Source organism: Staurois parvus, unplaced genomic scaffold, assembly GCF_062004578.1.
Source record: "Staurois parvus isolate SC_StPar_1 unplaced genomic scaffold, SC_StPar_1.0 ptg000538l, whole genome shotgun sequence".
NCBI lineage: Eukaryota > Metazoa > Chordata > Amphibia > Anura > Ranidae > Staurois > Staurois parvus.
This window is the reverse complement of record NW_028318334.1, coordinates 8,463,458-8,487,392: the sequence shown is the minus strand read 5'-3', so window position 1 is coordinate 8,487,392 and position 23,935 is coordinate 8,463,458. Positions and strand designations below refer to the sequence as shown.

The window sequence follows — 23,935 nt, the reverse complement described above, 5'->3', positions numbered from 1 at the left end:
CGCACAAGAGCTGCGGCTCTTGCAGGTCTCTCCCTCCTTATTGGCTGACACACAGCAGCGGAAGCCATTGCTGTCAATTAGAGCCAGTGAGGAGAAGAGTGGGGGGCAGGGTTGAGCTCTGCTGGGCGTGTCTTATGGACACAGAGTAGGGCTCGGGAGCAAGCATGCACGAGTCCCCCATAGAAAGCGGCTTGCTATGGGAGTACTCGGCAGGTGGTAGGAGCCCAGAGCACCGGCAGAGGACCCGAGAAGAGGAGAATCAGAGCTGCTCTGTGCAAAACCATTACACAGAGCAGGTAAGTATAACATATTTACTATTTAAATAAAAAATGTGAATTTTTAATATCACTTGAACTAGTTCTTTACAACTAAGGACAGGAAGGACTGACTGATCACGTGAGCACTGTGATTGGCTGTCACAGGTGACAATTGGTAACCTGTCCTACCACTTCCTGACCATTACTAGAGAGCTGGAGCTGTCTCTGATAGCTCAGTCACTATGCTGGGAGTACGCAGTATTCATACGCTAAGCACAATAACAAACCTTGGCTGTCTATGGACTCGTGCATTAAATATGCATCACATGCAGGGTTGATTAAAATCAATGATAAAAAAAAAAAAAAAAACGATTTTTATTTAAATCGGATTTTTTTTAAATAAAATGCTTTTTAAGGAAAATATATTACCATCCAAAGGTTATTCCATCATGAAATAAAAATTAGTTTTTTAATTATGTAGAATAAGGCTGTATAATGTTTAATTTTTTTGGCAAATAAATTCCATGAATCCATTCACAATGTCATGCTCTTCCAGAGGATTTTGTAAGATTATTGGGCAGTTTCTCTGCCTACAAGATATTATCACAGATGTTTGGTTTACTTTTGCAGTTCTCAAAACTGAATTTGACTCAGCGGAGATCACATGCCTCTTCTTCACAGCAAAAATGTTATAACATGAACAGAGTTAAAAAAAAGATCTTAATCCTAACTTCTACAAACCTATGAATACAGAATCAACCCCTTCAGTGCTAAGTTTCAAGAAGTTCAGTGAATAGAATAGAAACAATATTTTTCTGATTGTTTGGAGTGGAATAGATCTGCACAAGAAGAAAGTGAAACTAAGTGTGAGGAGGAAGGGGCTGACAGTCTAAGTTTCTTAAAATATATATATTTTGTTTAGCCAAATTAGTTACCAAACATGGATGTTTGTTTAAGCAAATAACATATGCTGGAATGTTATTGTTTCAGTTGAATAAATCTATTTAAATTGTTATTAAGGTAATGATTATTTTTCTCCTTCCAAAGTATAACAGAAAAGTTGTCCAAATATGAATGATTAACCTATTAAACTGGGGATAAAAAAAACTAATATGAAAAGTTGTTATTCTAAAAATCTTCATCTACTTGCATATTAAAGTTATACCAGCAAGAATTAGTCTATGTAGAAAACTAGGATTTAAATCAAGCCTTACTGACTAGTGATTTAAATCGTGATTTAAATCAGTTTGATTTAAATCAAATCCACCCTGATCACATGGGTGGCAAGAGGTTAATACAGGTGTAATTTATTCTTTAAAATGTGGACCTGGGGTCTGTTGCCACCAATTGTTGCACGGAAGCGTGTTTTTCCGCACTGCACAGGAATGCACTGCCAGCTGCAGACATGCCATTAACGACAGTACTAAAATTCAGACAAAGTGCAAATATAAAGTGTTACTAAACCCAAAACAGTAAAATCAGTCTGTATATGCAGTAAAGCATGCTTGTTATACTCACTGTGGAACCTAAGGGGCTAATCCTCCGCATTGTGTAAAAACGGTGTTTGATCCTCACTTCTCTGATCCTCCCCTTCCCCCAAAGTACCCCTCTTATCTCCTGATAAGAAATATCACGTGGAGACACTCTACATATGCTCAGTTTGGTGTGTATTGCTAGAGGGTTTTTTTTTTCTTTTTGTAAGTGCGTGTGATCAGCACAGGGCCGATCAGCACTGTCCAGACAGAGGTCAAGGGTCCTGTATCCTCCTAGAGCAAAATGAAAACTCCTCCTACAAGCTTTAACCAGTGCTCTGCTGCACACTGATAGAAGTCACAAGACTGCTCTAACTGCTGATGAGAAAAGGTATGTAGCAGTTTATATTTACTGATATAATTGCATTTCCATGTTGTGTGTACTGTGGGAGACCAGATATAGTGAATGCAGAGTCCTGGGTTTAGTAACACTTTAATGGCATCTCCACACATCTAGCAAACATGGCCACCAAAATGCACGGAACACAAGTACAATGCAGTTAGGTGCGATTTTACTTTGTGTGCTTGGCAGCCCATTGGAATAGAAGGGATGTCAAGAACGCACAAAACCGCATGTATGAACACACTTTTTATGTTGTGGACCAGACCTTAGTCTGCAACCGCTTCCTGACCGCCGTATGGCATACATACTGCTACAAGGTAGCAGGGCTTTGAAAAAAAAAAAATCACTTTTTTTTTTGTATTTTCAGGTGGAGTGTGCGCCCTACCTGTGCCGCCATTAGTGGCTACACCTGTCAATCGCCGGGTCCTGGCCGGAGATTCTCCGCCGACACCCGGCAATCGTCGAGTATCACTGATGGAGGAGAGACCTGTATGTAAACAACACAGATCTCTCCCGTCAGAGCAATATAAAGCAGCGTGCTTACACAGTAAAATACACACAGCACACATAGTAAAACAGTACACAGTTAACCCATTGATTGCTCCACATATTAACCCCTTCCTGTCCAGTGCCATTAATACAGTGTCAGTGCTTTTTATTGTATTGGGGTCACTGGGGATGCCAGTGGCAGTTAGTTTCCCCCCCCCAGTGTAAGAATGCCCGCCACAGTCCCACTATAAGTCGCTGATCACCGCCATTACTAATATAAAATAAAAAATCCCAGTATATATACCGCCATTTGTAGACGCTACAACTTTCATGTAAACCAATTCATTTACACGTATTGGGATTTTTCTTTAGCAAAGACATGAATACATTTTGGCCTAAATTTGAGGAAATTAGATTTTTTTTTTTTACTGGACATGTTTAACCTCTTCACACCAGCCAAACGCAAATGTGCAGCCTCCTGGCGTCTGGGCCGCACATTTGCGTTCTATTAAAAAAGGACATATGTGCCAAGAACCCGTGCCCAGCACACACGTCTGGTACTCACGGAAAGGTCCCGATCTCCTCTTTCGATCGGGACCTTTCCCGATCATGTGACCGCTGTGACAACACGTCACATGACCCTAAACCCCTCCCGGCTTCTGAAACTCTTAAAGGGCCGGGAGGCGCTGGCATGAAGGGGTTAATAGTCAAAAATATAGTTTCTCTCAAAATTGTTGGGGTTTTTAGTCTATAGCGCAAAAAAATAAAAAATGCACAGGTGGTGAAATACCACCAAAAGAAAGCTCTATTTGTGGGGGGGAAAAAAGGACGTAAATTTAATTTGGGTGCAACGTTCCATGACCGCGCAATTGTCAGTTAAAGTAGCGTACCGTCGTATTGCAAAAAGTGGCCTGGTCAGGAAGGGGGGTAAATCCTCAGGAGGACAAGTGATTAAAGCCCATCTCTGGGCAAAAAAACAACCCCTCCAATCACTGCAGGCCCCTTTGTACTTACCTAATCCAGGTCCTAAAGCTTCACTCCTCTGCTGTTCTTATAGCTGGGCCCTTCTTTGGGTGTCCACTCCACTGCCTGCATGCACTCTCACAGATTCCAGAACCTATATAATAAATAGCCGCTTTACCATGGCTCCTCTTTTGGGAATTCGTGACCAGCTCTGCTATTGTGCCCCACCCCTCCCCCCACAGCACAGAGCAGAGGGAGGGGGTGGAGTGACACCATGGGGCGCTGGGTGTCACAGCTTCAAAGGCTGACAGGAATTGGAACGAAAAAAAGGGGCGGAATTAAACTTGCAGGGACGCATTGAGGAGATGCTGTGATGTCTTCGCCGTTTCCAGCTCTGGGCATTCCCTCACAAAGACAGCCAGCAGCAAATCAGCTCCTAGGCTTTCCTCTGCTCCCATAAAGCAACACTGCCGCTCAGCCCTTCAGTCCGTCCCATGAACCTTCCGCAGCACGCCCTACGTTTACACAGGTCCTATGTTTGCAGATCACCTTACCACAAGAACAGCAGCTTCCCCCGGCAACCGGGACCCCACCTTCTCATCTCCCACGTGACCCTACCAGAGACACGCCTACAGGAGCCAATGTTGGGATCACTCAATAGCCCCTCCCACATGGCCAGAGGGGAGAGCCCAGTGCGTGTGGTAGCAACGCCCATCAACTCTGCGCGCTGACAGGGCAGACAGGAAAGATGGCGGCGCCCTTGGTGAGAGCTGTGAGGAGGCCGGTGTCCGGAAGGATGATCAGTACTGCCGGTAATTGGAGATGTGGATCTGTGTCCCCGTATATGTGTCACTGTAGGATAGTAGTAGTAGAACATGTGTTGTGGTGGGTGTGATATATGTGATCAGACGAGGGGTACATGGCCTTTACAGGACAACTCCAACCAGCGAGCAGTACACAATGAAATCCTGCTCCACTCACCCACAATGGGGGACCCAGTGACACCAATGACGGGGCGCTATTCCCCTCCTACCAACACCAATGACGGGGCGCTCTTCCCCCCCCCCACCGACACCAATGACGGGGCGCTATTCCCCTCCCCCACCGACACCAATGACGGGGCGCTATTCCCCCCCCCCACCGACACCAATGACGGGGCGCTATTCCCCCCCCCACCGACACCAATGACGGGGCGCTATTCCCACCCCCCACCGACACCAATGACGGGGCGCTATTCCCACCCCCCACCGACACCAATGACGGGGCGCTATTCCCACCCCCCACCGACACCAATGACGGGGCGCTATTCCCACCCCCCACCGACACCAATGACGGGGCGCTATTCCCACCCCCCACCGACACCAATGACGGGGCGCTATTCCCCCCCCACCGACACCAATGACGGGGCGCTATTCCCCCCCACCGACACGCTACTCCTCCCACACTGACCGCAATGACGGGGCGCTATTCCCCCCCCCCCGCCACCAAGGACGGGGCAATATTCCCCCCCAGTGACACCAAGGACGGGGCACTGTTCCTCCCACACTGACACCAAGGACGGGGCACTGTTCCCCCCCAGTGACACCAAGGACGGGGCACTGTTCCCCCCCAGTGACACCAAGGACGGGGCACTATTCCCCCCCAGTGACACCAAGGACGGGGCACTATTCCCCCCACACTGACACCAAGGACGGGGCACCATTCCCCCCATACTGACACCAAGGACGGGGCACCATTCCCCCCACACTAACACCAAGGACGGGGCACCATTCCCCCCACACTGACACCAAGGACGGGGCACCATTCCCCCCACACTGACACCAAGGACGGGGCACTATTCCCCCCACACTGACACCAAGGACGGGGCACTATTCCCCCCACACTGACACCAAGGACGGGGCACTATTCCCCCCACACTGACACCAAGGACGGGGCACTATTCCCCCCACACTGACACCAAGGACGGGGCACTATTCCCCCCACACTGACACCAAGGACGGGGCACTATTCCCCCCACACTGACACCAAGGACGGGGCACTATTCCCCCCACACTGACACCAAGGACGGGGCACTATTCCCCCCACACTGACACCAAGGACGGGGCACTATTCCCCCCACACTGACACCAAGGACGGGGCACTATTCCCCCCACACTGACACCAAGGACGGGGCACTATTCCCCCCACACTGACACCAAGGACGGGGCACTATTCCCCCCACACTGACACCAAGGACGGGGCACTATTCCCCCCACACTGACACCAAGGACGGGGCACTATTCCCCCCACACTGACACCAAGGACGGGGCACTATTCCCCCCACACTGACACCAAGGACGGGGCACTATTCCCCCCACACTGACACCAAGGACGGGGCACTATTCCCCCCACACTGACACCAAGGACGGGGCACTATTCCCCCCACACTGACACCAAGGACGGGGCACTATTCCCCCCACACTGACACCAAGGACGGGGCACTATTCCCCCCACACTGACACCAAGGACGGGGCACTATTCCCCCCACACTGACACCAAGGACGGGGCACTATTCCCCCCACACTGACACCAAGGACGGGGCACTATTCCCCCCACACTGACACCAAGGACGGGGCACTATTCCCCCCACACTGACACCAAGGACGGGGCACTATTCCCCCCACACTGACACCAAGGACGGGGCACTATTCCCCCCACACTGACACCAAGGACGGGGCACTATTCCCCCCACACTGACACCAAGGACGGGGCACTATTCCCCCCACACTGACACCAAGGACGGGGCACTATTCCCCCCACACTGACACCAAGGACGGGGCACTATTCCCCCCACACTGACACCAAGGACGGGGCACTATTCCCCCCACACTGACACCAAGGACGGGGCACTATTCCCCCCACACTGACACCAAGGGCGGGGCACTATTCCCCCCACACTGACACCAAGGGCGGGGCACTATTCCCCCCCACACTGACACCAAGGACGGGGCACTATTCCCCCCACACTGACACCAAGGACGGGGCACTATTCCCCCCCACACTGACACCAAGGACGGGGCACTATTCCCCCCCACACTGACACCAAGGACGGGGCACTATTCCCCCCACACTGACACCAAGGACGGGGCACTATTCCCCCCACACTGACACCAAGGACGGGGCACTATTCCCCCCACACTGACACCAAGGACGGGGCACTATTCCCCCCACACTGACACCAAGGACGGGGCACTATTCCCCCCACACTGACACCAAGGACGGGGCACTATTCCCCCCACACTGACACCAAGGACGGGGCACTATTCCCCCCACACTGACACCAAGGACGGGGCACTATTCCCCCCACACTGACACCAAGGACGGGGCACTATTCCCCCCACACTGACACCAAGGACGGGGCACTATTCCCCCCACACTGACACCAAGGACGGGGCACTATTCCCCCCCACACTGACACCAAGGACGGGGCACTATTCCCCCCACACTGACACCAAGGACGGGGCACTATTCCCCCCAGTGACACCAAGGACGGGGCACTATTCCTCCAACACTGACACCAAGGACGGGGCACTATTCCCCCCACACTGACACCAAGGACGGGGCACTATTCCCCCCACACTGACACCAAGGACGGGGCACTATTCCTCCAACACTGACACCAAGGACGGGGCACTATTCCCCCCAGTGACACCAAGGACGGGGCACTATTCCTCCAACACTGACACCAAGGACGGGGCACTATTCCTCCAACACTGACACCAAGGACGGGGCACTATTCCCCCCAGTGACACCAAGGACGGGGCACTATTCCCCCCAGTGACACCAAGGACGGGGCACTATTCCCCCCAGTGACACCAAGGACGGGGCACTATTCCCCCCAGTGACACCAAGGACGGGGCACTATTCCCCCCAGTGACACCAAGGACGGGGCACTATTCCTCCAACACTGACACCAAGGACGGGGCACTATTCCTCCAACACTGACACCAAGGACGGGGCACTATTCCCCCCAGTGACACCAAGGACGGGGCACTATTCCCCCCAGTGACACCAAGGACGGGGCACTATTCCCCCCAGTGACACCAAGGACGGGGCACTATTCCCCCCAGTGACACCAAGGACGGGGCACTATTCCCCCCAGTGACACCAAGGACGGGGCACTATTCCCCCCAGTGACACCAAGGACGGGGCACTATTCCCCCCAGTGACACCAAGGACGGGGCACTATTCCCCCCAGTGACACCAAGGACGGGGCACTATTCCCCCCACACTGACACCAAGGACGGGGCACTATTCCCCCCACACTGACACCAAGGACGGGGCACTATTCCTCCCACACTGACACCAAGGACGGGGCACTATTCCTCCCACACTGACACCAAGGACGGGGCACTATTCCTCCCACACTGACACCAAGGACGGGGCACTATTCCCCCCAGTGACACCAAGGACGGGGCACTATTCCCCCCAGTGACACCAAGGACGGGGCACTATTCCCCCCACACTGACACCAAGGACGGGGCACTATTCCCCCCAGTGACACCAAGGACGGGGCACTATTCCCCCCAGTGACACCAAGGACGGGGCACTATTCCCCCCACACTGACACCAAGGACGGGGCACTATTCCCCCCAGTGACACCAAGGACGGGGCACTATTCCTCCAACACTGACACCAAGGACGGGGCACTATTCCCCCCAGTGACACCAAGGACGGGGCACTATTCCCCCCAGTGACACCAAGGACGGGGCACTATTCCCCCCAGTGACACCAAGGACGGGGCACTATTCCCCCCAGTGACACCAAGGACGGGGCACTATTCCCCCCACACTGACACCAAGGACGGGGCACTATTCCCCCCACACTGACACCAAGGACGGGGCACTATTCCCCCCACACTGACACCAAGGACGGGGCACTATTCCCCCCACACTGACACCAAGGACGGGGCACTATTCCTCCCACACTGACACCAAGGACGGGGCACTATTCCCCCCAGTGACACCAAGGACGGGGCACTATTCCCCCCAGTGACACCAAGGACGGGGCACTATTCCCCCCACACTGACACCAAGGACGGGGCACTAGTTTTGCCCGCTGCTGCCTAATTGTTTCCACACATCACATTAAGTGCCCAGCCATGCAGAGAAATCTGTTTACTTTGTGCTACCTCATCTTTTATATTATACCAAAAAATTGGGTACTATATTGCTTTTGTGTAACTATAGTGTGTGAGTGTTTTTGGTTTTTTTTTTTTTTTTAATCTGAAAATTTTAGTTTGCTTGCTCTTGATAAACCATTGCATTGATATCATGTGATAAAATTATGCAACTACAAACATTTTATTCTCCAAGGTCTCTCCTTTCAGAGAAAATGCTGTCTGAGGGTTTTAACTACTATTCAGGCCCATAATGATTACTTTAACTTGTGCAAAAACAGCTCTGGCAGCACAAGAATAATGTATTTTTACATGTTATTTATCCCTAAAAGCGTCCCTTGTATAGACATCCGAAATACCTGAGACTGCTGCTGAGTGCCACCATCTTGCATGTGATGTCTGCAGCCCCAGCAGACTCAGAGCTGTCACTGAAGTCACATTCTGTACTATACTCTTTGCTCCTCCCTCAAAAGGTTAGGTAGGTAAGGTACAGAGGAGCTTGGCCAGCACAGTGCGTAATTAGACCCTGAAAAAAGAGGTAAAATAGAGGAAATAAATACTTGATATTATGTATTGTCTGTTTCTGTTGTATACTAATACTTGTATGTTTGTGTTTACAGCTGCTCTTTGCCGCCGAGCTGCTCCTCTGGGTCCTCTTCCTAATGAGCAGTTTGAAGGTAAAGACCTGCAGTCTCTCAAGAAATACCGCAGCTTTAAAAAATATAAAAGAGTAGCTGAAGCAGAAATGAAGAAACCAGTCTGGTGGAAGACATACAGACAGTACCTGCAGCCCAGAAACGGTAATGTACTAAGCCAAATGTTCATTTACAGTTGAAAAATGCTGCTGTCAACACCCACACTTTTATTAACCTCCCTGACGGTATTCCCGGGTGTAGCTCGGGGTAAAGTTTCAGTACCAAAAGTGGTAACCCCGAGCTACACTCGAGCTTACCATGTGGCGCTGCTCCAGCTTCTGTTCTTCACTTACCTTGTCCTGCGCTCCCGCGATGTCCCTCTTTCAGTGTCCCCTGTAATGTACTCCGGCGGATGCCGGCATCTGTCATCTGGGTTTCGTCCCCTGCGAGTGTCGGGACGTACGGGGACGGAACTGGTGGGAAATTTGAAAATGACATAAAGTGACATTCACTAAATACACTAAAATCACATAGTAAAACATTACTGTATCAAACCATTTCACATACATTTTGTCCCGAGTGCTTTGTCCTGTGCCCTGCCTGCATTTTTAGTGTTCTTTCTGCCTGGAAACTGAGAAACGTCCATGGTGTCCAAAAGCGTCCCTTTGGGTCAAAAACGGTTTTAGACCAGCTAGAGAACAGCAATAGTAAATCAGAACCACTTGCAGAATTGAGTGATAATGATTCGTGGGGATATTCGTCATCAGACACTGAAAACAATTTTGCGACTTTGCTCAGTGATGTGCGAACTTGGCGCTATATTTCAAATTTCAGTGTTTTTGGTTTGATTATATTATTGAATTAAATTTATTATTATATTATTATTTTTTATGATTATTTATTAAATTATAATTTATGATTTCGTGTTTCAAATTTTATCATACCCGGGATGTTTACTAGACTCTTGTTCGGACAGATTTCACTGAGTTATTCCTAAAAATTACAGGCCTACAATTAAAAAAAAAAACATATTTCCATGCAAAAAAATGTACCGCTTTCAGCACAGAAATACAGACATAATCAGACCGCTAGGGAGGTTAAATCCCATCTGGACCCTCTTGATTTATTAGTGTAATGCAGTAAGGCTGCATATACATTAATAAATACAGGGTTCCTTTTTTTTTTTCTTATTTTTATTTAATGGTAAGTGCAGCAGCAAGGGCTTTAACCACTTGCCCTCCTTAGGATTTACCCCCCTTCCTGACCAGGCCTCTTTTTGCTACTCGGCACTGCACTAATTCAACTGATAATTGCGTGGTCATGCAGTGCTGTACCCAAAGTAAATTTACGTCCTTTTTTCACACAAATAGAGCTTTCTTTCGGTGGTATTTGATCACTTGTGTGCTTTTTATTTTTCACGCTATAAACAAAAATTTTTAAGAAAAACGATATTTTTGACTTTCAGCTATAAAAAATATATAGTAAACTCAAAATTAGTTATAAATTTAGGTCAAAATGTATTCTGCTACATGTTTTTGGTAAAAAAAAATCCCAATAAGTGTATATTGATTGCTTTTTGTGAAAGTTATTGCGTCTACAAACTGTGGTATAGATACTGCAATTTACGCAATCGTTTTACTATACAGCGCTGCGCTAGTTTAACGGTCAATTGCACGGTCATGCAATAAGGTACATAAATGAAATTTATGTCCTTTTTTCACACAAATAGAGTTTTCTTTTGGTGGTATTTGATCAACTGTCCACTTTTTATTTTTGGCGCTATAAACAGAAAACGTTTTGAAGAAAAAAAAATTTTTTGAAAAAAACTATTTTTCTCATTTTGGTCATAAAAAATATCCAAAAAAACTAAAATTTTGTCATAAATTTAGGCCAAAATGTATTCTGCTACATGTTTTTGGTTAAAAAAATCCCAGTAAGTGTATATTTATTGCTTTGTGTAAAAGTTATAGTGTCTACAAACTATGGTGTAGATAATGGAATTTACACAGCTTTTACTTTCTGACTGCCCATCACATTTCTTGAGGTGCTAAAATACCAGGATAGTACAAACACCCTCAAATGACCCCTTTTCGGAAAGTAGACACCCTAAGCTATCTGCTGAAAGGCATACTGAGTCCATGGAAGATGTATTTTTTTTCCACAAGTTTCTGAAAAATTACAAAACATTTTTTTTTTTTACACAAAGTTGTCATTTAAATTATTTATTTCTTGCACAAGCCATGGGTATATGTGGAATTACACCCCAAAATACATTCTGCTACTTCTACCGAGTATGGGGATACCACATGTGTGAGACTTTTTAGGAGCCTAGCGACATACAGGAGCCTGAAATCCAATGACCACTTTGAAAGCCTGAAGGTGCGTAACTTCCTCATTACACTTCCTCACTATCTATCACAGTTTCGAAGGCCCTGAAATGCCAGGATAGCACCAACCCCCCCCCCCCCAAATGCCCCCTTTCTGGAAAGTAGACACCCCAAGGAATTTAAAAAGAGGCATGCTGAGTATTTTGCAGATCTCATTTTTTCTCACAAGGTTTTGAAATATAAAAAGAGAATAGAAAAAAATAAGTTTTTTTTTTTTCTTAATTTTCCAAAAACTTGTGGCAACAAATGAGATCTGCAAAATACTTACCATGCTTCTTATCAAATTCCCTGGGGTGTCTACTTTCCAAAAAGTGGTCATTTGGGGGGGGGGTTTGGTGCTATCCTGGCATTTCAGGGCCTCCGAAACTGTGATAGGCAGTCTGGAAGTGTAATGAGGAAATAAAGCCCTTTTAAAAGCCTGAAGATGCTTATTGGATTTTGGGGTCCTGTACTTGGCTAGACTGCCAAAACGTCTCTCACATGTGGTACCCCCATACTCGGGAGAAGTAGCAGAATGTATTTTGGGGAGTAATTCCACATATAACCATGGCATGTGTGAGCAGTAAATCATTTAAGTGACAATTTTGTGTAAAAAAAAAAAAAATTTTTGTCATTTTCCAAAAACTTGTGGTAAAAAAATAAATTCTTCTATTGATTCAACATGCCTCTCGGCAAATAGTATGGGGTGTCTACTTTTCAAAAGGGTCGTTTTGGTGGGTGGGGGCGTTTTATGCCCAGCATTAGAAGTTTATGCCACACATCATTCACTCTTCTAACCACCTGAAGACCAAGTCTTTTCTGACACTTTTTGTTCACATGAAAAAAATCTGTATTTTTTGCTAGGAAATTAATTTAAACCCCATAACATATATTTTTTTAAAGCAGACACCCTAGTGAATAAAATGGTGGGTACTACAATTTTTTATGGCACATAGTACTCGTGCAGCGATTTTTCAAAAGCAAATTTTTCAAATACACTTTTTTTACTTTTAATGCCCAAAAACACAATATATTGGTCAATTATTTGGTAAAATATAAAAGATAATAGTATGCCAAGTAAATAGATACCAAACATGACATGCTTTAAAACTGCGCATGTCCCGTGCAATGGCGACAAACTGCATACATTTTTAATATCCATAGGCAACACTTTAAAAGCCTTTAAAAGCTACCATTTTAGATTTACAGAGGAGCTCTAGTGTTAGAATTACTGTCCTTAATCTGACGTTCATGGCGATACCTCACATGCATGGTGCATCCGCTGTTTACATACCGTCACAGGGTCAAGGCTTGTGCACACAGGTGTGCGCGCATGGGAGGGGTGAGTTTTTTATATTTTTTTTTAAGTTATGATTTTTTTTTATATTCTATTTACACTGTACCTTTTCATTTTTTTTTTTTTTTATCACTTTTAATACTATCACAGGGAATGCAAATATCCCCTATAACTTCAATGGCCATTGTCATATATTCTTTTTTGAGAAATCTGGGATCTATCAGACTCTGGATATCTCCTCTGCCCTTACATTATCTAATCAAACCAAAATCGGTGTGATCAGATGCTTTCCCAATTTACAAATGACGCTGTTTATATCCTGCAAAACTGAAGTGATGAAATGCTTGTAGTTTCCAAATTCTTAGACTATAGAGATGATTGGCACTACTCTGGTCTCCAATCAGCTCTATGGTCAGCTTGCAGAAACACCGGCTGCATTCTCAGGTTCTCCCGATCGCACGGGACTGCCCGAGAAGGCCATGGAAGGCAGCGGGGGAGGGGGGATTGCTTTTACATGAAAGCTGATCGCTGGCTGAAAAAAACGATACCAGGATGATGCCTGCAGCTGTAGGCATCATCCTGGTATAACCATTCAAAGTCAAGTGATGTACCAGTACATCGCTGATCCTTGTTGGGTATATATGCTATTTTCCTTTTTTTTGTATGCAGCCTGTGGACCGAATGAAAAAAAGAGAAGAAATCTCTGCTAGAAAAAGTGTGTGGTATGCCCACCATTGGAATATACCGCCCTGCATCCACCCACTTCTAATGGTGGGCACACATTAGGTCACAATTTGCCACATGCGCCAGTTCCAAGATTGAACAAATGTTTAAATATTGGCACGCTTGAATAAAAATTGTCTACGTATAAGTGGTACCCCATATGGAGAAATGATGACACCAAGTCCCAAACTATCTTGCCACTGCTCCCCATGTAGTCTGGGCATCCGGGGGGCTCCACGTGATCTTTTCCCTCGTACATCCGAAACTTATAAGTATAGCCTGTTGTCCTCTCATGGGTCTTCTACATCTTGACCCCATATCTGGCACGCTTGCAGGGGAGAAATTGTTTGAATGCGCGGCGGCCAGAAAAATTAATCAGGGACTGTTTTGCTGGGGAGTATAGACATCTGCAAATGTTTGGTTAAGGTGATTTGCGAGGGGCTGAATTTTGTGGAGCCGGTCAGATTCAGGGTCACCCCGAGGACGACAGTGTATTGTCGTTGAAATGCATAAAACATATTATACTCTCACATCTATGCCTGGCTATAGCAGCAGAGAACATGGGCATATGATGAATCGGGTCTGCGGACAAATACAACCGCAATTCATTTTTTTTAGTAATGCCCATGTTGAGGGTTAGGCCCCAAAAAAATGTAAATTTTAAAACTGTAATGAGTTTCCATGCAACAGGTCTGGCAAGGTTTGAATTTGGGTTGGCGGCAATAAATTGTTGTGCATATAAATTGCTTTGATCCACAATCAATGCATACAGATATTCCGTGAAAAACGGCTCAAAAAATCAAAGGGAGGAGTTAAATTTGCAGTTTCCACTTGAATTCTGGGTTGGGCAGTGAAAATACGGGTGCTGCAGAATTTGTGGGCTGTCAATCGGGACTTGCAAGCACATCCAGAAGGACACTAGGCGCTCTACAGGCCTGTGTATGAATTCTTGGTGGTTGCGGGACAATACTTGTGCTCGCCACTGCACCAGCTTGTACTGCACTTATGGGACTCACCACGTCGCCAAGTCATACTGCGGTGCTATTATTATTATTATTATACAGGATTTATGGCGCCAACAGTTTGCTCAGCGCTACAATATAACGAGAGACAATACAGTTCAATACAAGAGGGTTAGGAGGGCCTGATCCTGGAAACTTACAATCTAAGAGGTATGTGAAAGACCAGGATATACTAGGCCACTAGTACTTGCCAGTTCACCAAAAGGTAGCGTGGTACTAGTACTGGCACTCTGCTGCATATGAGAGTCATCAAAATTTACTGACAAGTGCTAACAGAAATCAGGCCTGATTCTGCCAACACTGAGGTTTTGTGTGCAGTATATCAAGTGACAGTGACCTACTGACAGTGCACTTGCTGGGGGAGAAGGGGGGGGGGGGCTGATGCGTTTTTGGGGACACTATACTAATGTGAACGCTGGTATAGTGCTGATCTGATCAAAGATATTGATCCGTTCAGACACTATACTAGCAATGGAGGTTTATTGTGCATGAGCATGTTCCTGGCAATCAAGGGGTTAAATGTGATGACTGGTGTACTGACGGGCATTCTGACGCTATCTGGGAGGGGCGTGAACACCGCGGGAGTGCGAATCACGTGTATATATATGTATGTGTGTGTATGTATATATGTGTGTGTGTGTGTGTGTGTGTGTATGTGTATATATATATATATATATATATATATATTTGTGATTTTGTGCACCCATGCCACCATGTAGCAGTATTTCTGCTATAGGGTGGTCAGGAAGCGGTTACAGAAGCGGTTTGTGTTACGTCACTGCGTTACTTTAACTGACAATTGTGCGGTCATACAACACTGCACCCAAATTAAATTTACGTCCTTTTTTTTCCCACAAATTGAGCTTTCTTTCGGTGGTGTTTGATCGCCTGTGCGTTTTTTTTTTATTTTTTGCGCTATAAAAAAAGGCTGACAATTTTGAGGAAACATTATTTTTTAAAACATGTCCAGTAAAAAAATGTTAAAAAAAAAAATTAAAAATCAAATTTCGTCATAAATTTCTGCCAAAATGTATTCTGCAACATCTTTGCTAAAAAAAATCCCTACCTGTTTTGCAGAATGACATTTTAAAACGTGATTCTGCACAGCACTGCCGCCCTGTCGCAGTAAAAACACTGCGGCTGGACGGCAACAGGTTAATACGCTGTGCCGCAATAAACTGGAGAGTTGGACTTCTGCACTTACAAGCAGCAGCCCAACTGTCCAGTGGTCCAGCTTTCCCCCTGAACACTGCTATAATCAACAGTGCTGCTCATAATTTCAAAGTCCTTAGCTACTAGCCTGGCCTTAAGAGTTACTTGCCACCCGTTGCCCCACCCGACCCCTAAACTGCCCCTTCCCTAATTCTGCCCCTAAACACACCCTCGTAAATTATCTCATGAAATGACGCTTAAATGTTTTATGCAGAATAAATGTTTATGACAACAAATTTAACAATATTAACATAAAGCAATGTAAGCACCTCCTCCATGACATGTCTTCCGCCTTCTCCAGTCCCATCTCCCCCGTCCCATGTCATCCTCCTAACAATCCCCTTTGACCATCAGAGCCCCCACTAACAGAAAGTGCCCTCCAGCGGTGCTGGAACTGTGCATGGCGGGGAAGGAGAGGAGGAAAGCAGAGAACAGGTGTGACTGGACTGGGATGGCGGAAAGGAGTGAAAGAGGAGACCGAAGCAGAACAGAAGATCTAGACGAGAAAGGAGGGGAGAGATTGTTGGGAAGAAAATGCAGCTGCAGCCAGAGCACCGTGATCTAACCTGTCAGATGAGAACCAGCATCTCAGGGAGTTGAGGTTGATGTGGCGGCGGCACCCTGTACACACTGGCAGCCCACACTTGTTCCCCCTAGTGAGAGACCTGGACACTGCTGGATACTGAGACTGAGGGTGGAGAGCAAAACACTACGGGTGAGTAGTGAGAGGAATGGGGGAATGGAGAGGGCGATTGTTGCACAGGCCCGGGACATGGAGCGCTTGGATCTGTCTACCCAGCTGCCTGTGCTGCCTTATGGTGACAACGCCTCTGTCAGTGACTCGCCTCCATGTTATTTCCACTCGTTAAATGTGAGCAGACGAGTGGAAATTTTGGAGAGCGTCTGTTCACAGCAATTTTCAAATCTTGCCACATATTCTCAATTGGATTTAGGTCTGCACTTTGACTAGGCCATTCTAACAATGAATATGCTTTGATCTAAACCAGCCATCACTAAATGGCAGGCCGTGGTCCAGTAGCGGACTGAGTTCATGTTCCTCCCGGACCCGCAGCGGTCGTGCCATTTAGGAGCCGGTCCCCTCCCGGCATAGGGAAGCAGCACAATAATGTACATAGGGCGGTAGCTGGCCCAGTTAACTGACTGATTTCTGGGACTGCCTGCATCATGGAAACCAATCCGTTAACTGGGGCAGCTCCTACCCTCTGTCCATCACTGTGCTGCCCTTCCAATGTCAGCTCTAGACCTTCTGTGCGTTCCACCCTCTGCACTGGAAGTGGGGTCTGTCACTACAATGAAGTATGGGGGAAGCCGGGGGTGATGTGAAGGGGGTCTGGAAACTGTAATGTGAAGGGAAGGGAGTGATATAAAAGGGCTGGGTGAAGACAGGAATGTGAAGTGAGTGTTATGAATGGGGGCTTCTACAAAGGGGGCGAGGACAGGAATGTGAAGGGGGACTGGGGACTGCAGTGTGAAGGGGAAGTTTTATAAATGGGGTGAGGACAGGAATGTGAAGGAGGGCTGGGGCTGCAGAGTGAAGGGGGGGTTCTATAAAGAGGGTGAGGACAGCCCAGATTCAGCCAAAGGCAGCAAGCAAAGTTGATTGGACGGCGCTTCACAGTACAGATGGACAATGATCCAAAACACATTGCAAAAGCAACGCAGGAGCTTTTGAAGGAAAAGAAGTGGAATTTTCTGCAATGGCCGAGTCAATGACCTGTTCTCAACCCAATTGAGCATGCATTTCACTTGCTAAAGGCAAAACTAAAGGCAGAAAGACCCACAAACAAAGAACAACTGAAGACAGCTGCAGTTAGAGCCTAGCATAGCATCAGAAAGGAGGAACCCCAGTCTTTGGTAATGTCCATGGGTTCCAGACTTCAGGCAGTCATTGCCAGTAAAGGATTCTCAACAAAATATTAAAAATTAACATTTTATTTATGATTATATTCAATTGTCCAAATACTTTTGGTCCCTTGAAAAAAGGAGGATGGCTAATCTTAGAAGCTGTAATTCCTAAACCCTGCCTCCAATTTGGATGTACATACCCTCAAACCTGAGAGTGTGCACTTTCAGCCCGTATCCATTATATAACTATAGCTTGAATATGTTTTGGTAAATACCTAAAAAAAAAAAAACTAAAATTGTGCCTGTGTCCAAATATATATGGACCTAACTGTATGTACGGGGTTCCTTTAAGGCAATCATCGTGCTACAGCAGAAATTGGCATTTCCCCCTACATGGAAGCTGCACTATCTCCAACAAAAACATACTGCAGAGGTCTAGTTTGATTCACAAGATGTATTTCAGCCCTCTACCTTAGAAAAGCCGTATTGCAACCATCTCACTCTAAATTTCCAGAATGTTTGGTACTTTATCACCGATCACACAATCTAGAACAGCCTTTATCAACCTTTACAACACAGAGGAACCCTTGAAATAAGTTTTCAGTCTCAGGGGACCCCTGCTAAAAATGACTATTCATTAAACGTTCGTGTGATGGTCAGTGGGAAGAATTCTCTTTATATTGGGAATAGTTAGCCCCTTATAGATGGCTAAAAAGATCAATGGTGTAAGTGGGAACTTATATGAGAGGTAGAAATTGCTCATTGGCCAAGGAACCCCTTGCACTCTCTAAAGACCCCTAGGGTTCCACGGAACCCTGGATGAGAAAACCTGATGTGGACTTTCTTGAATCCAGGCACAATGGGATAGGGACATTCCAGAAATGGAGGAGCAGGATTGGGATGAGGCCGAATCCAGGCACGATGGGATAGGGACATTCCAGAAATGGAGGACCAGGAATGGGATGAGCATATATAAAAATATACAGCAAAACAATCCCAACACAATATCCCAGAAAAGTTATCCACCTCCACCCTTGAAGGCCAAGCAAACAAAAATATAAAACTTTTCTTTTTCTTAAATAATAAATATATCCACCTATCCCACCATACAAAAAAGTGTCCAAAATATCAAAATAGTGTCCAAAATGTCTCAATAATCAAAATAAATCTCCACACATGTAAACCATTAAATTCTTTCTTCTTCAAACTTGCAAATCCTGATGACAATAAACCTCGAAAGAAAAAAACTCAACATAGTGTCATACCTTTTAAATAATAAAACACACGTGCCACTCTCTGTGCAACATGCAAAATCTATTATACATGTGTATACTCTATAGGTGAGTATCTATATACATGCAAATAATAAATATCTCAATAAAGGACACTCACATAAAGTGTCAGCTGCAAAATAAGTGAAACTAAAAATTGTCACTGCAAAAAAATGTGTATCACCACACTCTGTATACATAAGTGTACACCTTAAACCCAAGCCAGCAATCTCCACCTCATGTGCTGATGGATAAATACCCTATGTAGGAAATGACAAGGCATAGCACCACTCTGGGTTACTATCTCTTCATTCAGATTTCAGGCTTCATCCAATGTTAGGGTTATTCCTCCATTTCCCTCATGATAAAAATCCACAATTACCAATGGTAGATAAAACACAGTCTTCCTTTATTTGGCAACTTACATTAAGATATGGGTGAAGCAGCTCCTCCTCACAGGGATACAGATACAGACAAGTTTAGGGAAATATTGGCCACATGTTCCCACTTCCAAGATGGCCGCGATCGCACCTCCGGTCAGCGTCGATACGTCTGATGTCACGTGTCCCCTGATTTATTTTGATTATTGAGACATTTTGGACACTATTTTGATATTTTGGACACTTTTTTGTATGGTGGGATAGGTGGATATATTTATTATTTAAGAAAAAGAAAAGTTTTATAGTTTTTGTTAGGAATGGGATGAGGTCGAATCCAGGCACGATGGGATAGGGACATTCCAGAAATGGAGGACCAGGAATGGGATGAGGTCGAATCCAGGCACGATGGGATAGGGACATTCCAGAAATGGAGGACCAGGAATGGGATGAGGTCGAATCCAGGCACGATGGGATAGGGACATTCCAGAAATGGGGGAGCAGGATTGGGATAAGGTTTATGCCTCATATTTTAGCTCCGCTATCTCTGTGAGAGACAAAATGTTACTTTCATAGGGTCTACTTTGCACCAATGTGGTTATTCAAAATTGGGAAAAGGGACAGCCCTTTGCCATAAATGCCAAGGAGTTGGTGGGGATCTTATACATGATCTGGAACTGTGCTATGGTTAGTCCATTTCTGTCCCAGATTACAGAATTTATCTTACAAAACTTTGAAGACTGAGATTGTTCTCTGCAGTCACTTTTGCAGCAGTTATTTTTTTATTCCGGGTCACATTCCTGCACAATGTCCTTATTGTCTCTTTCGGTCAGTTGACATGTCGATCCCGCTTATGCTTATCAGACAATGTCTTCCCAGAAACTGCATATGCCGTCATAACCTTTGATACTGTACCTCATGACACGGCAAATAAACTGGCAGTTTCAGTCACAGAAGCACCAGCTAAGCGGTCACCAAAAATTGGCCCGCTTTGTAAGCTCTGACATCACTCCGTATTACTAGTAGCACATGCAGTGAATGATGAAAGTGAGGATTCCCATTTTGTTAGGTGTCTCATCACACAGCGGAAGCAAAAGGGTGTTACATCACTTCTGCTTTCCACCAGAAACATCTGCAAATCATGTAGTCATGTAAAAATCCTATTTTTGTCCAACCCCTGTACCCCTGTTGGTCTTTGGTCTACATATGCTGGTTCTGCTTCCTGCTTTGCAGTGCTACCTTCTCACTGTGCTACCTTCTCACTGTGCTACCTTCTCACTGTGCTACCTTCTCACTGTGCTACCTTCTTGAAAATAATGCACTCCCTGTGTGTTTCATTGTTGTTATTACAAGACATGAAGTAATTACCTAAATGATGGCTAATCTACACATTTCTTTAGTACGGTATTAAAAATTATATACAAAATTGGCACTGCGATAATAACTGTGTACTATGTATTCATTGCAAATTTGCTATATGTAAAGCAGGAGGTGAAAACAATTATGCATTGTAGTGGAATATTGCTTTGGAATTATGTAGTGGAGTGGGAAGTTGCATTATGACATCAGTTGGCCTAAAGAAAGTCCTGAGTTTTATATTACCAATGATTACACTTGTTTGTGTTTTTGTTTTTTCACTAGATGAAGAGTCCGAGAAGGTGGATATTGGGCTACCCTATTTAGTACCCTCTTCAACAAAATTAAAGAAAGCCCGGAAGGAGATATGGAAGGACATCCACAGTAATGCAGAACTAGAAAGAGCAGCACGCCGTCGCACATGTATGTTATCTGGGTCGCATAGTTTATGGTTTTAGCTATTTACTGTATGTTTGATTTATTTACTTAGCCAAGGAGACCTTTTAATGAAAATGTTTTGGACAGTGTACTGAATTATAACTTCTGTCAGGTTTTTATTGCTGTCCATGTCTCCATTCAAATTTCTTTACATCCTCCTCTGCCACTGGAACAGAATGTGGTGGGAAATCTACCTAATAGAGAGAGAATCATAAAAACCTAATGAAGGGTCTGAATGCTTTCCACTCTAAAACTGAAAAAAAATGTAATTCTACTTTAAATCTTTAAAAGAGGAATTGAACTCTGCAAGCCATGCCCCAAAAAGGCAGAGGACAAAAGGACACCAGTATTGCCAGTATTGTGGTGTGCCTAACAGCCCTTTCCCCTATTACTGGCTTACTGACAATGCCTTGTTCTGTACTGTTCTTGTGTGGGTGGTGGCAGGGCATGTCAGAGCCTCTAGCAAGGATAACAATGAGCAGCACAGTAGTGACATCTCCAAATCCCACTGCAAATCTGAGACTATCAGAGACGGAGTAGCCTGAGATCTCATATTACAGACGTACAGCTATGAGGCTGTATGCACAGTTGTGCCTAGGCATACCAGAAATATATATATATATTTTATTTTTTTTCAGGATGAGTTTAAGAAAAAAGGTACATTTTTCAGAATACTGCTTAGGCACACTTTTCTAAATGTTCACATTAACCTAGCAAATCTTCACTTTTTGATTGTAGTTCCATGTTAAAGGGTTAATCTACTCTGTACACTGATGTGATAATGGGTAGATGCTGGCTTCAGCAACTGGCCGTAGTCTCTAAAATGGACAATTAACTTTTACTGGTAAAAAAAAATAAAATGGACAATTAAAATGTTACTAAACCCATGACGCTGCTTCACTATATCTAGTCTTCCACAGTACACAGAACATGGAAATGCTACTATTTTAGTAAATAACTGCTACATATCTTTTCTCATCAGCAGTACATAGCGGTCTTGTGATTTCTATCAGTGTCCAGCCGAGCACTGTTTAATCTGTAGGAGTAGTTTTCATTCTACTCTGCCTGTCCTATGAGGCTAAAATAAAATAAACAATATCCGCGTTGACTGAGAGTGTAAAGCAGCTAACAGCAATAGGTAGTATACAAACCTAAATAGTAACTAAAACATAAAGTGTAGTGCCAAACATATGATAATGAAACTGAAATATATCAAAACAAATGGATGTCCGTGATATCAAAAAACAATTGTGCAAACAAATTTTTAAATTAATGTCCATCCACCACCATAAAGTGCTCTTGCTTGCAGCAAAACCATTCCAATCAAAATTGCCTTCACCGTCTCCCACTGAATTGAAGACTCACAAGAAATGATGGCTGCCACTACAGCAGCATAAACACCCATATGTTTAAGCAAAGATTCCAAAGGCACATGTATCTTGACATGAGACTCTGTTGGTGGGTGCCATTCTGTCTAGCTGGGCTGGCAAGTGATCTCCTTTAGCACTGTGGTGTCAGTGCTCTTGTCAATCACAGGTGCTGCTATCTGTTTCCAGATCCTAACTCTTCAGACACTTAACTGGCCAATAGGGTCTCCTCTCTCCTCATCCTCATCCTCCTTGCTGCCTAAGGCTCGGTTCACACTGAAGAGGTTTTGATTTTTCTTTCGATTGATCGATTCCTTGACCGATCCCTCAATCCTTTGATCGCTCCTTCCTTCGATCGCTCCTTCATTAGATCTATCGACCATTCCTTCAGTCAATCCTTCAATCGATCTATCCTTCCATCGATCGCTTGATCATTCCATCGATTGATCGAACGCTTCTACCTTCGGTTGATCGATCCTTTCTTCCTTTGATTGTCCCCCCCCCCCCTTTGATCCTTCTTTCTTTTGATCAATCCCTCCTTTGTTTGATCAACCCTTCGCGCAATCAACCCTTCCTTCGCTTGATCAATCCTTTGATCGGTCGATCTTTTGCACTGTCCTATGAGGCTGCATGATCTCTGACCCTCTGTCCAGACAGCACTGATTGACCCTGTGGTGATCACATGCTTCCTCCAAAAAAAAAAAAACCTCTCTAGCAATACACACCAACAGAGCATGTGCATACTTGCCACTGTGCTCTGTCCATAGGCAAATTGATTGGGGACAGTAGAAGAAGGTGAGGATCAGATAGACAGGATCCACTGGCCTTTACACAATGCAGAGGATTAACCTCTTAGGTTCCACAGTGAGTATAACAAGCATGCTTTACTGCATATACAGACTGATTTTACTGTTGTGGGTTTAGTAACACTTTAAGGATGAATAAAGAGTGTGAGATCTGTCTTGTAATAGTCATGGCAGGTGGGTGGAGTTGGAAACCTGTATAAATAAAACTCACTACCAGGTTCCAAAATGCATATGAAAGCAATAGGTGATTCAAGCCTCTCTCATTTAAAACATAGGGCTTTGAATGGACTATCCCTTTATGATGCTGAAGGTAACATCCAATAGATAACTTTCATGCTTCATGTTTTTCCAGCTGCTCCTAGGGCACGTCTTGTTTTTGTTTTTGTCTCTAAACGCTCTTGTATGTTGGCCTATGTGTCCATAGACTTTTAGAGGAGTTTAGAGGCAAAAGAAAAAC

General features: G+C 45.1%; 2 protein-coding genes across 3 annotated transcripts in view; one reads left to right on the top strand and one right to left on the bottom strand.

Moving 5' to 3' along the window:
• Window positions 1–4,271, bottom strand: part of LOC149451479 (uncharacterized) — a 30,384-nt gene extending 26,113 nt beyond the window's left edge. The window contains exon 1 of one of the 2 annotated variants that reach the window (XM_089690657.1): window positions 4,139–4,271. The gene's annotated coding sequence lies outside the window, so the exon portion shown is untranslated. The other variant, XM_089690656.1, reaches the window with a different exon arrangement.
• MRPL38 (mitochondrial ribosomal protein L38) overlaps window positions 3,992–23,935 on the top strand; it is a 35,821-nt gene continuing 15,877 nt past the window's right edge. The window contains exons 1-3 of the mRNA XM_089690658.1: window positions 3,992–4,396; window positions 9,363–9,542; window positions 21,153–21,290. Of these exons, the coding sequence (XP_089546784.1) occupies window positions 4,333–4,396; window positions 9,363–9,542; window positions 21,153–21,290 (382 nt within the window). The 5' untranslated portion in view covers window positions 3,992–4,332. The remainder of the gene's footprint in view (window positions 4,397–9,362; window positions 9,543–21,152; window positions 21,291–23,935) is intronic.